Source organism: Rhinolophus sinicus, chromosome 18 (assembly GCF_057876585.1).
Source record: "Rhinolophus sinicus isolate RSI-liver-muscle chromosome 18, RSI-T2T, whole genome shotgun sequence".
In the NCBI taxonomy this organism is placed as follows: domain Eukaryota; kingdom Metazoa; phylum Chordata; class Mammalia; order Chiroptera; family Rhinolophidae; genus Rhinolophus; species Rhinolophus sinicus.
In genome coordinates, this window is record NC_142518.1 from 31,910,466 (window position 1) to 31,927,354 (window position 16,889).

Here is a 16,889-nt window from a genome sequence, read left to right on the forward strand (position 1 = left end):
AAACCACAAAGGGAGGGAGCACAGAGCAACACTGGTCATTTGCCAAGCATTTCAATTGTGCAGCCTAATGCCATGGACCTTCCTCTGACGGCCCCCAAATTCCAATTGAATTGACATCAGTGGGAAGAGTTACTACAGCTAGAAAGGTCTTACACCTGACAGAAAAAAATCGCTTTGGCTATATCTTGCTACCCTGGCTCAGAAGGAGAGGAGCAGTGAAAGGATTCATGTCTACTAAGCAACTCCTTTTTCTTTTGAAATCAAGGAGTTGGTTTTTCTTTTTTTGCAGGGTGGGGTGGGAGAGAGAAGCACAGCAGTTAGAAATACAAGATAAAATTAAGATGATCTTATAATTCATGACATTTTTCTAAGTACAATTATTACAACCCCACATTCAAGTTGAACATGCACATTATGCTCAACAACCTTACAAAGGTAATGCAGATTAACCAGTATGCTTCTTATCATAAAGAACAAAATAAATTTTCAGTTTAATGAGAATTTCAGTATCTTTATACAACACCAGGGACTTTTAGGAGCTGTGGTAAGAAATGTAAAAGAAACATCACCAACCAAGAGCAATAGAGGAAGAAATATTGTTAAGAAATCCACAATACCATGGCAACTAGTATGATGATGAAAGCCTGTTTATAATCGAGTCTGGCCTGAAGCAGGTGAAAGAAGAACTGAGATCAGAAAGGGACCAAAGAGTAGCCAGGCGTGTTCATGGGTTAGTGAGGAAAACCATTTAAAGGAAGCACACACATTAACACTGGGCGGAAACTTCTGACTGAGTGTCTGTGTGACTACGGTTTTTGCCCAATTCTGAGAACTAAAAACTGAGCCCCCAAACCTCCTGGACACAGGCCCCACTCAGAATAGAAAGTGACTGTGTGTAGCAGTTTGCAGAGAAGCTGCTTAACTTCAACTTCAGTTATGAAAATTGTACATCCATAGGTCAGAGACACAGAAAGGTCTAAGGATTGCTTGTCTGTCGACGCCTAGGTGACGCATTGTGAGGCTGTCTCCAGGAGTTAGGAGATACAAGAGAACTCCACCAACTCTCAGTGCTTAACAGAGCCAATGAGGCAGGCAAGGAACTAGGAGTTACATTTATCTTGACAACTGTACTATTTCTTTCTAAAGTACTTTTTACTGTAAGAGGTGAGAGAAAAAAAAGAAAAAAATACTGAAATATAAGGAAAGTTTTCACATCCTTTCACAAGAAAAAGAGGAATAAAATGGAAGAAGGTGACAGGAAAAATAGGAATTTTCATGCATGCCTTAATGAATGTCAGTATGGAGGCAAAGCACGAGAAAGATAACATTGTAGTATGACAGTGGGTCTTAACCATGGGTGATTTTTGTGCCCCAGGGGCCATTTGTCAATGTCTGGAGACATTTCTGATTGCCACAATTGGGGGGAAATGCTATTGGCATCTAGTGGGTACAGACTAGGTAGAGGCAAAAATACAAAGGACAGCCTCCCACAACAAAGTACTCAAGCCTAAAATATCATTAGCTGTTGGGAGACGCTGTACTATGATAACACACTTCCCCAAATTTCAAAGGATTACACAATTACTATTTTTTTTTTTTCAATTTCATGTGAAACGGCTTCTTCAAAGCAAGCCATTCCATTACAGGTTATGTGGCATCATATACTCAAATCTAACTTGATATAACAAAAAGATCTTAGACTCAATTATGATGATTTCAAAAAGAAATGCCTACTAAATAAAGAAAAAAGTATTATTAATCAATATAATGCTAGGACCTTTGGGAACCCTAATGCTTTTGGATCAATGCCAAGAATTATGAGCGAGAGCTGGGGAGGGAGGGAGAAAATATGAGAATATTCTTGGCTAGATGGAACAGGTAATCAAATAATCTACTTTTTTCTTAAAAGGAATGAAACATTGCAATGCTTTTCTATCTTCTGTACTAAGTATAATGGAAGAAAATTTGACAAAAAATACTTTAACTACAGAAACCAAAACCTACTTACATTCAAGTCATTGACTACATATCTGAATGTGAAGAAAAGCTAACAGGCTGCTTTATTAGCAGAAATATTAACAACACCTCAAGTGAAATTTTACATTATTAGTCACGTGAAATGTATTGTTATTAAAGTTTCATAATGACCACTACATTGGAAATCACCTATAACAAGGTCCTGAATGAAACTACTTTGGGTTAACTAAGTTACCAAAATTATATTAGCAAATCCTGTTGACACAACCTTCAAAATATATCTGGAATCTACTTTTTTGCCACCTCCACTGCTACCACTCTGTTCCATTTCTTGTTTTCCTGCATCTGCCCTTGAGTCCCTATTCAGTGTATTACCAACAAAACAACTTACACTTGACCTTTGAACAACATGGGTTTGAACTGCGTGGGTCCATTTACATAGAAAACGTTTTCAATAAATACAGTGGGCCCTTCCATACCCATGGGTTTCGCATCTGCAGATCCAACCAACTGCGGATCGAAAACAGTATTTTCACTTTCCCAGCTGGAGTTTCCCAACTGCAGATTGAAAATACTATTTTTAATCCATGATTGGTTGAATCCTCACCTGTGAAGGGCCGACTGTAAAGTTATAGTAGGATTTTTGACTGTGCTGGGGGTGGGTGGGTGAGGTCGGCATCCCTAACCCCACAGGCCAGTTATGTTCCTGCCTTAGCACATCTACACTGGCTGTTCCTTTTAGCCAGAGCACTCTTCCTTTCGTATCAGTTAGCGCACTCTCTCTTCTCCTTCAAGTTCTTACTCAGATGTCATCTTCACAATGTGGCCTGCTTTGATCACCCTATTTAAAATTGCAACCCCTTCTCTTGCAGTCCCTATTCCTTTGACCACTCTATTTTTTTTCTGTAGTCCTTTTCACCCTCTAACCTACTATATAGTTGATTTATTTATGCTCATTGATTAGTGTCTGTCTCCCTGAACTACACAAGTCAGCTCAAGGAGGCAGTGATTTTGTCTGTTTTGTTCACTGATGTAGCTCCAGTTCCTAGAATAGTGTCTTACACACAGTAGGCAGTCAATATGGTAGGGTAGATAGATAGAAATGAGCAGAAGGAGAAATTTAGCCCCATTAGAAAGCCCCTTGCTGCAGCTCCTATGTGGGTCAAGACGCCTGGCAGCTGCCCAGCAGGACTCCAGTCTTACACGTACTTCTAAACCAAAGAGATGTGTTGTTGAAAGTCAGAGAAGGGGGAACCCATCCTGTTTGTCACCAAAACTTTACTAGCCCAACAGGATTCCAGATTTTCTTTCACATACCTCTAAGGGATGTGTTTATATATCCCCCCAAACCAAGGGGATGTGTTTACCCAAGCCCCTAAATCAAAGAAATGCATTAGAAGAGAGGACATCCTGCTTATCAACACATCCTGTTAGTCACCAATACCTCACTAGCCCAACAGGATTCCAGGTTCTTCACAGACCTCTAAGGGATGTGTTTACATATTCCCCAAAATTAAGCAAATGTGTTTACTCAGCTCTTGAATCAAAGGGATATATTTACTCATGCCCCCAAATCAAAGAAATGCATTGCTAAATGCCAGAGGACCAGGCACCTCAGGGAGAGAGAGATAAGAGAAGGGAGAAGGGGGAGGCAATAAAAGCCTTCATTCAATGTAAGGCAGGGCTGCTTCCCTCTCCTGGGTCAGCCCACTCCAAGTCTGGAAGTGTACTTTCTTTTACTAGTAAACTCCTACTGTTCATGCTGTACAAAATTCTGTGTCTTGATTGAATTATTTCCTTCAAGGAGATGAACAGCCAAGGTGGGTAACAAATACATATTGTTTGGATGAATGTCTTAAGAAAAATACTCCTAAATTAAAAATTACCAAGTAGCTAAATGTGAGTATTCCACCTACCCATGCAAAAAGTATAAATTTCAGGTACCAAAATGTAAAGAATCTCATTAATGTGTGCTCTGTGTTGAGTTCACTTGCCAAATGAACAATAATGCCTTTTCTAGTGGTTTCTCTGTATTAATTTGTAGTTTGAGAATTATTTCTGTCTCCCCTTCCTCAGCATGTTTCTGGGTGCTTCCTCAAAATTATTTGGCATGTGCCTTAGAGATAATAAGCTAATTGAATAAAATCCCATGCAAAACTGATCTTGAACCTTTGCACACACTGTTCCTTTTGTTTGAAATATCCTCTTGTCTCCATGTAACTCCCACATGACTTGAGACCAGGCTCAAACATGGCCTCCTCCATGAAGTTTCCCCGACTTTGTCTTTTAGTGATATTTCCCACCTTCCACTGTGGACAATAATTATTCGTTTTGCCTGTGACAGTGGCCACAACCAAATTTTACCATCCCTGTGCACATATGCTGCTCCTATAACCAAAGGCGCAATCTATTTTTTCTCCTTTTGCGTCTAGGCTAGGATTGTGACCTTTTGACTAAGAATGCAGAGGACACAGTACCAATTCAAGCCTATGCTTCAAGAGATCTGGCAACTTTCATTTTTACTCTTTTGGAGAAAGAGAGAGACAAGAGACAGGACAGAGACAGGGAGGGGCAGAAACAGTGAGAGAAAGATAAGGAGAGAGAGAGAGAGAGAGAGAGAGAGAGAGAGAGAGAGAGAGAGAGAGAGAGAGAGAGAGAAAGGGCTTGAGACAGGGAGAGAGAAAGATGGAGGGAGGGAGAGGCAGGAGGAGGAGAGGGGAAGAGAGGGAGAAAAGCAAGGGAGAGATAGAGATAGAGAGAGAGACCATGAATGAACGATTATGAAAAGGCCCCAGCTAGCTCCCAGCTGTTCTAGTCACTTCAGCTGAGATATCAGAAAAATGAATGGAGCCTTCATGGATACTAGCCATGTCACCTCAGCCCACAGCCTGTGAAACAGAATTGAGCAGGCCGCATCAAGCTCTGCCCAAACTGCGTAATTGTGAGCAAATAAATGGTGATGGTTGCTTGAAGTCACTGGATTTTGGGGTGTGTTGATCCGAAGCAGTAGTTAACAGATACACTGCCTCATATCTCCCTACTGAGACCATAATAGCTCTAGGGCTCCAAGCACAGTATTCTACATGAAGTAGGCACTCAAATATTTGAATAAATCAATCAGAAGATATATAAGAAAGTCAAATATAGCTACTTTGGGATTTTATTTGGCTTTGGATTGTCATATCAAACAGCCTAGATATTCAAAAGCTGAATATATTATTGAAAGAATTACAATAGAATATATTGTCAATCATTATTTATTATATGATATTGATATAATTAACTTTCAAGAACAGATTCAAAATAAAATGGACTCTCGAGCAAAGGCATTTTTAACACAATGCTATTACATGAACGGAGAATCTGTTTTACCCATTTTAAGTTTTCAAATGGTATTTTTGTCTTGTATACAGTTTGTAAAATATATAAGGAAATATATTTTACTCTGTCCATATGCACTTTCTTATATTAATTTAATGCAAAAGAATAACATGCTACTATCATTGCAATTCCCCCCTTTTATCTTTTCACACTTCATATTCTCTTTGTTTGCATAACTGAAGAACACTGTTTAAATAAAAGTGCTAGGTATCTGTTAGGTTGTTCAGTGTTGACTGTTGATAACAATAGCATTATTTTCCTATCATCACATTTGAAAAGCATGAATAAGATATTTTACAACAAATTTTACACTAATGTGTATTTTGTACATTTCTCATTGGAGTTTTTTCATTTGCTATTATAACTTGTCACTGGACTGTCTTGGAATTGCTCGTACTTTTCCTCAGCTTTTAACCATAAGAATTTCAGTGAAAATTTCCCAAACATTACAGAGAATTTAACTAAACTCTACTTGATTTTCTTAACCATTAAAATACACAGAAAAAGCCAGGCCTTTGATAATATGTCTTGAGGGAAGGAGAGCACCACGTCTGTGGATGCTGCAGGTGAGAGAGGCCAGTGACAAAATATCAGAGTGCGAAAGGGGACAACAGGGCCAGAGAGACCTCAGGGGCTCTTAGTGATTCGAGGCCTTGGAAGGGGCTGGGGATCAGCAACCCACTGGTTTCTTTTCTTGCATGTCTTCATGTTTTGCCTGACACTGTTAGGAGTCAGGGACTGACAGCTCTCATGGACTTAATACTGGGATCAAACAGGAAGAAAGACTGAATAATGGTAATATTCCTATTTCTAAGGGTATAAACTGTATTACACCTATAATTATGATTTCAGACTATTTTTAAAAACTATTTGCAAAGAAATAAAATGCTAACTGTTCTACATTGCAACATTACAAAAATATAAGTGTATGATGAACTTTTACTATATAAGCCAAATTCTCACCGCCCCCCAATTAACTTAGCATAGGATATTATTTGGTTTTTCCTATTTGTTGGATTTTTCATTGCTCTCTCTCACACAACACACGTCAAAAGAAGAATAACAGAATTTCAGAATGCATGTATATTTTAATAAAAATAAGGAAACCGAAATTATAAAAATGCTGCTTTAAGAATTAGTACAGTGACTCCCCAAATATAAAGCAGTTATATAAAATTTTATTTGTAAGTAAAATTTAAGATGCTCTCCCTAAGATTAAAGAAAAATTTTTGATTCATATCATAAGTTTCAACTATTAAAGTTAGTGATAAAAATGACTTACCTTCACATCCCTGTGAATTATGTTATTATCATGACAATAGCGTAGAGCTTCCAATATCTGTCTCATGTAATGACTGTAGAAAAACAAAAGAAATCTAAAGCTGTAAAAAAAACTTTTATTTTTCAAACTTACTACACAGTTGTATATAATAACTACTTTGTATGTAATTGATGATATGTAACTCCTATCTTCATATTCGCCGCCTGTGGACACTTTTCATTTGAGTAGACAAGATAGGTGGAATGTGAGGCTTAAGAATGAAAAGTTGGCAGACTCATACGTTCATGAGCTTCATGAAGAAATCTTTCTAAGATATCTATAAGTCAAAAGAATTTCACACAGTTTATAAGAAAAATAGCTCTGCAAACTAAAAATTCAAGCTTAAAACATGAAAAAACCCAATTCTCTGACACTCAGTTAATACCACTCATGTAGTTATGTTGGATTGCTATTAAGTGAACAGTGGTCAGAGATATACCAAGGTTTCTGACTATCGCTTTATCTGCCAGCAGAGGCTGGCTCTCTGCCTTATGTCCATTTAGCTTTAAGGAGGAACAAGAGGGGAGAACCCCCTCTGCCTACAATTTCATTTTTGCAACATAATCGAGTTTTATTTGGGACATCCCTGAACAAAGCAGACTTTGTACTGGGCCTAAGTTCTAGGAAATCAGACTCCTCACGTGGCCGGCAAGGGTCTGCTGAAGCTTCCCACTGGGTCCAGCAAGAGTCAGCATTTTGAAGAACAATCTTTAAAAAGTGGGTCCACTAGCACTAGGGTGTGACAAGAGTAGTTTATTTAGTATTCCTTCAGAACTTATTTGACTTCCTTCCCTCAACTCTAAAGTTCTTCTTCTGTAATCCCGCTATTTCTTTCTGAGTGACTTTTTCATCTTCCAAATCAAAGACGAAATGCAACAAATTCACATTTGTTGTTTCTGCCATTTTACTGCTTTCTTCCTCTGCATTTTACTGCCTTCATATCTTTCTCTTTTTTCCTTTTTCCCTCTTCCTTTCTCATTTCCCCCTTTTCTTTCCCCAATCATCTATGACACAGAAATGCAATATACTTAACATTATTTATTGCACAGAATTTATTGAATTTTGTTTTGTCTTTCCAGATCTTATGTACCACATACTTTAAAATAAAAACAAAATGATTTAATAGTACCTATAAATGGCCTTGTGCTTGTGCTTGTGACTCAAGACAAAAGAAAAAAATTTCCCCATTCCTGCTTTACAATTAAAAGACATTTCCATCAAATTCCCTCTTTGGTATGTTACTATCTAACCAAACTCAATATGAATGTCCCTCTAATTACCATATACATTATTTCATGTATTACTATTGACCAGAAGTTTCCATTTTTAATAGGTAGGAAAACAAACAAACAAACAAACAAACAAACAAACAAACCCAGACTTTGTTCCTGTACTTATTGTCTCCTCACAACTGGGCTCTCTCAACAGAGAGCTAGGCTCACGCAGCCCTTAGATGTAGATGTTCCATTTTTCTTACTTTGCAAATGCACAAAGAAGGGGTTGTGGTCACAGTGGGCCACTGAAGCCTGTAATTAAGTTTCTGTTTGAATTAGGGGTTCTTAACTTGGTGGTGTGGCCCTTTCCTGGTTCACATCAGTCTTTGGAGGATCTGTGACCCCCTGAAATGTCAGAAACAACAAATGTGAAAGTGCTTTGTACACTCTAAATCATGCTATAAAAGTTAAGTCAATATTATTACAATTTTATTATTATTGTTACACTTAGTCGAAGATTTAGGAACAATCTATGTGTGCACCTATGTGAACACTGTAGTAGGTAAGTTTAAACTAAGAAATGTAGGCACAGCTTACACCTTCAGTATGAACTACTTTGGATACATGGTACTAAGATGGCTGCTTATATCTTTAGCCTAAAGAAAATTCCTATCTCAAAGCCTCATTAAAAAACTACTCACTGAATGAGCATTTTAAAATCTGAATATCAGAGTATTCAATTATATGATCCAAATATACATACACATCAGAATTTCTGGGGTGTGTATGTGTGTGTGTGGGGGTAGAATTGTTTTCTCCCCAGATATAACCAATTTAAACTGATCTTTCTCCACCCTGCCAGTCATGACCCTTGGAGGCTATGCATGTGAATAGTGTGCAAACAAGCAGAATAATGAGAGCACCAAAATCCACCCAGGGGTGGATTAGCAATATATTTTTGTCTCCATCTTCCCTAAGGATCAGGAATGATGAAAACTCTGTGGAAGGAAAGAGCTGGCAAGCAATCCATTCACTTCCTTTGTAAGGAGGCAGTTCAGGGGTGGTGGAAGAAAAGAAGGGAGGTGACTCAATATACTTTCTTTGTCAACCCTGGGTAAAATGATTAATGCTCTTTGCTAGGCAGAAGAGACCTTACCTCTGAAATGCCCTTAACAGAATGTTCCTGGCTAAGGATTACCTGTGATAAACAGAACCCAGGATCTTTGAGGCATGGATGGCCTTGTGGAGGATGTCATGTAAGCTCCACAACTTACTTGGTATACAATGGAGAGGTTTCATAACTGAAATGCTCCCCTCTGTGTGTGTAATCCCACAATTCTCATCTAGAGACCTCACCTATTTTGGGGCACAGGTGCATTTCTGATGTGGGAAGGCATGATGTGGCAAGCTGCCCTTGAAGGCCCAGACCTCTTTCTGCTTCAGCTGAGCCTTTTGATTGCCTGTATCCTTGTAATTATTCAGTAAAGCTTTGTACTAGGTAAGAATATCTCTCTGATTTGTGAGACTTAGATTTGATAACTTGATCCTGTATGTTAGCTCACTCCACAACTCGTCACCCTTGAAAGAACAGAGGTAATCGCTAATTGGGTTGTAAGGACTGAACGCAGTTTTATTTTAGCCATGCTTTGCTGCTCCTCTTGAAGCTCAGCCAGTTGGATAAAAACATTATCAATTTGATGACTTGGTGTCTCAGAGTCTTCTTGCAATTGGTGTCATTAGAATACTGATATAAGCTGAATTTCCCAACGATGAATTGCAGAATCGAAGAGAAGGAAGGAAGGTTAGAAGTCATCTGGTTGAACTGTCTAACCAAAAGGAAGGCTCTGTGTGCCCCGTTACATGGTCATTGATCCTCTGCAATAGGGAACATACCTAATAATACTTTCTGAGCCACCCCCACTTTGGTCATTTGCAGGAAGGGTTTTTAATAAATTGTGCCAAACCTTTCTTTTTGCAGTGTCACTTACTGGTTCCAAATGGTACTCTTTTCTGGTCAATTGTGAAAAGTTCCTTTTATAAAATCACCACTTTAACAGCAAATATAGGTGGATTTAAAAATCAACAGCCTTTCACCTGGATTTACATAAACATCTATCTTTTTTATAAAACTCGAGATTTGGAGAGACCCCAAGTCATTTCACTGTATGACATCACCTCTACACTCTACTATTCTCCCTATCCCAATACCCAGCCCAGTGGCAGAGACAGGCTCGAAGTTAAGGAAAAGCAATATGGATGAGTGGGAACACAGTAAAAGTGGTACTGGTTTAACATCAACCCTGCCAGCATATATGCCAGGTACCCCAGTGTTGTGGTTCAACACGGAAAAAGCCATCTTCCTCCACCAAGCTTCACTAATTTATAAAATCAACATTGAGAGTTTTTATTTTCCCTACTTGATGCTGCCGTTGAAAGATATCAATATGGGAAAGTACAAAAAGCAAGTTGCTTCAAATTCTTGCAGAAATAAATACAAACAATAATATGCAAAAGTCTGAGAGTTTCATGTAGTTGCATACAGTGGTTTACCACTATTGCCATAAGAAAAATCATGACGGCATTGACTGTTTTTGGTATTAAACAATGCTTTTTAATTCTGAAGAATAAAAATTTTAAATTATGATAAGAACTCAAAACAGCAGAAAAATGGGATTAAAGAACCTTAGAATGTGCTTGAACAAGCATAACTCGAAAGAAAAGAGAATATTTAGCGTCAGTTCTAACATGAATACATCAGGAATTTGAAGTAATTATAGTTAATAATATAAACTTTCACTTGCTTCTTCTCCCTAGCTCCAGTAGTACAAAACAGCAGCTATCTGAAATTGAGTATATTCTTTACCTTGTGCTGCCGCTATGACTGCTCGGTCTCCTGAGACTGGAGCCCTTGCTCCTCAGGTAGGAGAAGGCAGAGCAATGATTGAAGAAAGTGAAGCCACTCTGAGCTCAGAGTTGTATTAGGTACTCTTCTAAGCTGTTTCCAGCTATATCTGTCCATAATGCCATAATTATAAAATGAATGATGGGAGAGAAGAAGTTACAATCATTTCATGGTAACTGTTTCTGAAATGGTAGAAAGTTTTAATAAATCCTAATGGCTGTGTGGGTTTACATCCTTCAACATATTATGGTTGGTGACTGAGGAGAGATGCTGTACCCCATTAATGTATATATTCCATGTATTAAAAAGGCAACCCACTGGGCTGGATATCTATGATATAATTGTCACCAAAGCAGAAAGCTGTATTGCTCTAAATCTATAAACAAGTGGCCCAGTGCATAGTTCCTGTGATTTCTCATATTTGCTCCTTATTTTGAGCCATTAGTTCTTTACAACAACTCTTCCACTTAGAACAATGGCCATCATTTGACTGGTCATCATTTGAGGTCACACAAAGGCCTGAAGCAAATATATTCAACAGAAAAACTGTACTGTTCTTTCTACTGCTCCGTGCTTTTCCTCAGATTAACTGGTCACATAACAATTTGCTGTCAGTAAAAGGCAAAATGAAGAACTAATGAGGCTCGTCTGTCAAAAAACAAGAATCAAACATGAACAAAAAGCCCAAGCCTAATTCTACATGGTTCCTGAGCTATCAAATCCTTCCTTGTATAGAAGTCATCAGAAATGGGAAAGATAGCAATATTGATGTAAAACTGTAAACACATATTAATAGATAAATTCATTGTTCTGTATTTTGCATTTCCAGTCACTATTTGGTTCCACGAATGCACACTAAAACAGAAATGCTCTCTGTAGGAGAGCAGCAGTTTGCGCCTCATCAATTCAAAGAACAGTCCACTGCATATGATTTTTTTGGGTCATTTCCTTCTTTTACTTGCATCTTGACCTCTGGGAAATTGGTACAAATTACATACCTGGCTACAGCTTCACTGTATACAAAACCAGCATCAGCTCGTTTTACGATTTCAAAACACAGATCAGCTCCATCCATACTGTAGAGAAATGTGAAAAAGAATGTAAGAAAAGAGGATATTCCAGGAAGAAAACACTGAAAGCGAATACATTATAACTAAGTTATTAGTTGACTTACAGCTAATGATTGTAATAAATTAGTTGAATCTCCTATCTTTCAGTGAACAATAGACATAAATTATAAAGGACATTATAATCTTAACACTGAAAATCTACAGGGAAAGAAACAGGAAGAACAAGGAAATGGTAGCATCAAATAATATAAGGTATGGAAGATTGAATTTTCTTTAGGTTATCACAACAAGGAGTCTCAAAAAAGGGCAATGCTGGGGGACTATGGGAATATTTTTGAGTCAAATTCTGAAATTACCTATATCTAGTCATGTCATGTGATATTTTAAGAATACATCAAGGATTCTAAAACATTAGCCATAATTATCACCACTAAATGGGAATTTAAGCTATATACCGTGCAAGGAAAAAAAGAATTAGCTAATCCATAATTTATTTTTGTTTACAGTTTTATTACTAAAGTTAATTGCAACAAACATATTGTAACAGAGTGATGTGTTGGTGACACAGTGTCACTATCTTGTCCCCAAACTTAAAATGGTTCTCTATTTCTCACCAGATCAGTAAGTTCTCGTGTCTTGGCCACACCTTGCCACTTCTACCTATCCTGTTCTAATGACTTTTCAAGAATACTTCACTCTCTAAGCACACTGGTCTTATTACTACTCTCTGAATATTACATTTTCTTTCTTTCCTTTTCTGGCCACATGCTTCTGTATCTGTTGCTTCTCATATTCAAAATCTACCTTAATTCAAGGTTCCACTCTAACCCCACCTTCCCCCAAGAACCCTCTAAATGATTATCAGCCACAATAAGCCCTTCTTTTTTTTAAAATAAGCCCTTCTTTTGCTTAAATTGTACAAAAATCCCATATCATAACGTTTAGCATTTACATACAAACATATATATGTAAACATGAAACTTTTGCCAGATTATTACAAATATTAATGAAATTATTCAAATATTAATAGTTAACTAACATTTTCATAATGCTTTAAGGCTTATAAAGTGTTTTCAAATCCAGTATCTCATTTATTTGTTTATTCAGTAGCTCAGGCTTCAATGTATCTGCTGCTGGTACTATACTGAGGAAACAGAAATTTCTAGAAGGGAAAGTAACTAACTAATCATTACTATTACTAATAATTACTAAATAGTTATAATAATAATTAGTAATCTTTACTAATATCACTATTTACCAAGCATCATGGGTAGCACTCCTGCTTATATCTCCCTTTATTCTTACAATCAACCCATGAGGTCAGTATCCTCATTGTCAAATAATTTATCTAAGTGAGTGAACAAGTATGTGACAAGGGCAGCATTCAAATCCCTGTCTATCTATGTTCAGTGCTTTTTCTATTATCTAGAGGTATACTTACAGGGTGTGCAAGGACCAAATGCACATATTCAAGCTCAACAGTTTAACAATAGGGTAAAGTCCCAAAGAACAACAATATTTTATACTTTCAACATACCTCTCCCCCACAATATCCAGCAGAAGACTGAGCACACAGTAAATATTTAATGAATAGTTGATTATGTTATTTAAATCTTGGTGTGTTTTTATGTAAATGAAAATACTTTCACGTTTATACAAGGCTTTACAAATTTTACCTAGTTTCCATTTCACGGCTAATGAACATTTTCCAATGTCAAATAGGATTCTTCTCTAAATAATTTTTATGATGCCCTAGTCTACTCTGAAGTATAGCAGTGCCCATTTTCCACCATCAGAAATAAAGCCCAGATGAACACGATCATGCATTATTGCGAATGACCCTGATCATCTGCTATAGTAAAAGTCCTACAAGTGGAGCTGTTAGGTCAAGAGGCATATGCAATAATACTTTTGATACACACACTACTGGAAATATTTTAACAATTTATGCTGCCACTACCGAGTGTGAAAGTGTGCTTTCCTCTATCTTGCCTCCATTAGAATGACTATTTTAAAAAACATTTTGCCAATCAGATAGCAGGAAAAAAAGTCATGCATGAGTACTTTAATTTGTATTTCCTGGATTACTAGAAAGGCCGAATATTCTTCATTTCTTTGCATGGTGGGGAGAAAAAATACTATTTTTAAAGCTGGCTGCAGCTTAAGCTGGTTGGTTGATCTAAGAGGACCAGATCAACCAACCAATACACCTCGCAGAGACAAAATTACAGTTTTGTTCATCTGCTTTCCATTTTAATTGTGAAACGTGAGGATAAGCACTATTCAACTCAGATGAGAAAGGAGTTAGGCAAAGGATAGAGCTAAATTGGTTGCATAATAAAGCAATAAGAATCTGGGAGCTGTCCTGAGAGCTAAATGAATGTTTTACTGGAGGCACCAGGAAGAGGGAAACAAAGAGTCTTTTGGGTAAGAGAAGGTAGTAAGGTGGTGAGAGGCCAACCTATGGAGAAAACTAGTTAGTGAGACATAACTGGAAATTATTTACTGCCCTGTGCTATAATTACCAACATGGATCAATCCATTTTTCTGGTCACATCTGAAACACTAGTATTTGAAATGACAATCTCTACACATGCACATACACACACGGGTAGTTTCAGGTTTCTATACTTTTCCACTGTCCTGTCTATTCTTGTATCTGGTACCATACCATTTTCAGTACTGTAATAGTATATTTTAATATTTGGCAAAATGTGTCTCATTTCGTTATTATTCTTCGTCAACATTTTCTCATCATTTTTTTTCCTCCGAGCTAAACTTTAAAATCAGTTTGTTAAATGCTAAAAAATACTTTAGATTTTAGCTGAGATGGTATTAAAGTTATAGGTTAACTTCTAGAAAATAACATTTTTATAATTTCATCCATGAACATGATATGCCTCTCCATTTCCTTTCATGTCTCTAAGTTATAGTTTTAAAGTTCTCTTCATATTGGTTCCATATATGGAACCATTGGGTTTTTCCCTTGAGGCATTTTATATTTTCAGTTGCTATTATAAATGGGCTCCTTTTGCCATTATACAATTTTTAATATAATGGTTCATAACCAGGAGGTTCAAACAAAATCACCTGTGTTAACTTTTAAAATATGTAGGCATGATTTTTGAGGAGTTAGTATGAACGTAAGTCATTACTGTGAAAGTAATTTTCTATTATTAAAGCTATTTAATCAATTATTCATAACATTAATTGCTATTAAAGAGGCAGTCTACTAATTTTAAATTTTGTGAGATACAGAAATAAAAACTAAAAAGCCTGCTATTTATGCAAATTTCGCTCATCACATAAATTTAAAATATACATATTCATAATATATACAATCCCAATATAATAACCTTGAACAAATAGTTTGATGTCAAAATTCTTGATAACACCTGAAATCTATGTAATTTCACTAACAATTGTTACCCCAATAAATTTAAAAAAAATCAAAAAAAAATCTTGATAAACTTTATTTGATAATATAATGCTTCTAAAAACAACTATAAAGCTTCTTTTATTGCTCTTCTCTTTGGCTTCCTATCTTAGGATGTTTCGGGGATGACCAAGAAGCTTTAAAAAGCATTTTCTGAATTTTTCCAGTTGGTTTCATTCTGAGCGAGTGAAACGAGAGAGAAAAGAAGCCCTGCTATGGACGAGTATGGGGAATGCTTCCATACTAGATGCAGGGAAAAACTGTGGGAGGTTTACTTAGAATTCTGAGAAGTGATGGGATTATGAATGATCTTAGCAGTTCCTCCTTTTTATCTGAATTAAAAAATTAATCCATTTTTAAAGCACACATGCATTACTTATATAATTTTAAAAAATATCCAAAAACAAATGCACCAAACAAGCAAAATAGATCACAGGTCTGGTGACACAAGGTATGGCTGGCTGTATGTTGAAGGGATCAGAATATGACACTCCAAAATAGGTCTCTTTGGTATAGGATTATTTTGAGCTGAAAGCAATTGAAAAACAGCAGACACAGGAAGAATTCTTTGCTCTCCTCCATTATGCCCCCAAGCAGGGCATACATTTCCTTTTGTAAAGCTGTTCCCCTCTCAAGCACCAGGAAGAGAAGAACTACTCTTATCTACACAACAAACCTTACTAAACAACTCTTATTTGCTGTACATTTCGTGCTCATCTTCCCACAACCTACCCCCAACCCCTGACGACCAAACTCACCACCACCCTTTCTTTGTATAGTCTCTTCTCCACATTTTATCACATTTTGTTAAAATGGCATATAAGCCTCTGGGTCTAATTGCCTTTTTTGTGGTTTTCACTTTTTTTTTTCTGTGTGGCCCCACCTGCCCTAATGCATGCATATGAAATAAATCTTTTCTCTTATTAATCTGTCATTTGTCAGAAACTTAACCTAAGAGGGTATAGGAGAGGTTATAGCCTCCTCTATGATGTATTGTGTAAAAGCCAGAGAAGGAGGGGGCTTGTAGGAGACCAGCACCCAATAATATGAAAATGCTTCTCAAATTAACTGTGGCAGAAAACTAGTCTTTTTTCCTCAGATACATTATAAATATTTTATAAAATACAAAATCATGTGCTATGATTTCACAGCAATATCAACTTGCTCTAACAGTTTCTAAATGCTTACTCTCAATTTCTATACTTACAATAGACTGGTAAAAGTTGGTAGATTGCCACACATCTGCAAATTATTCTTTGAGGAACAGTGTAAAGAACAGACCAAACCTAGATTTCTCTGACCAGCATTTTCTCTGACGGAGACCAAAAAGAACAACAAAAAGAGGTGTGACGTCAGAAACATGGTGGTGTGAGGGGTGCTCCTTGGTATTTCCCCTTGAAGTTACAGCCAATCGAACAGTTATAATTCAATGAAGGATTCCCTATGCAACACACAAACATGTCTGAGAGATCTGTGCATTGAAATGTCTGAAGGTGGGCAAATCAGGATGAACAGGGGAGGTGGGAAGGGAGAAGTACAAAGACGGAGGCTGTGGGACGCAGCCTGGAGCTCACTGTGGTCCCAGGAG

At 37.1% G+C, this 16,889-nt stretch overlaps 1 protein-coding gene across 14 annotated transcripts in view; it reads right to left on the bottom strand.

Moving 5' to 3' along the window:
• The window catches only part of CASK (calcium/calmodulin dependent serine protein kinase), a 361,531-nt gene that overhangs the window by 183,546 nt on the left and 161,096 nt on the right, over positions 1-16,889 (bottom strand). For all 14 annotated transcript variants that reach the window (XM_019747875.3, XM_019747874.3, XM_019747869.3 and 11 more), the window contains exons 4-5: positions 11,794-11,871; positions 6,641-6,713 (exon numbers count right to left, since the gene is read on the bottom strand). In XM_019747875.3, the coding sequence (XP_019603434.1) occupies positions 6,641-6,713; positions 11,794-11,871 (151 nt within the window). The remainder of the gene's footprint in view (positions 1-6,640; positions 6,714-11,793; positions 11,872-16,889) is intronic.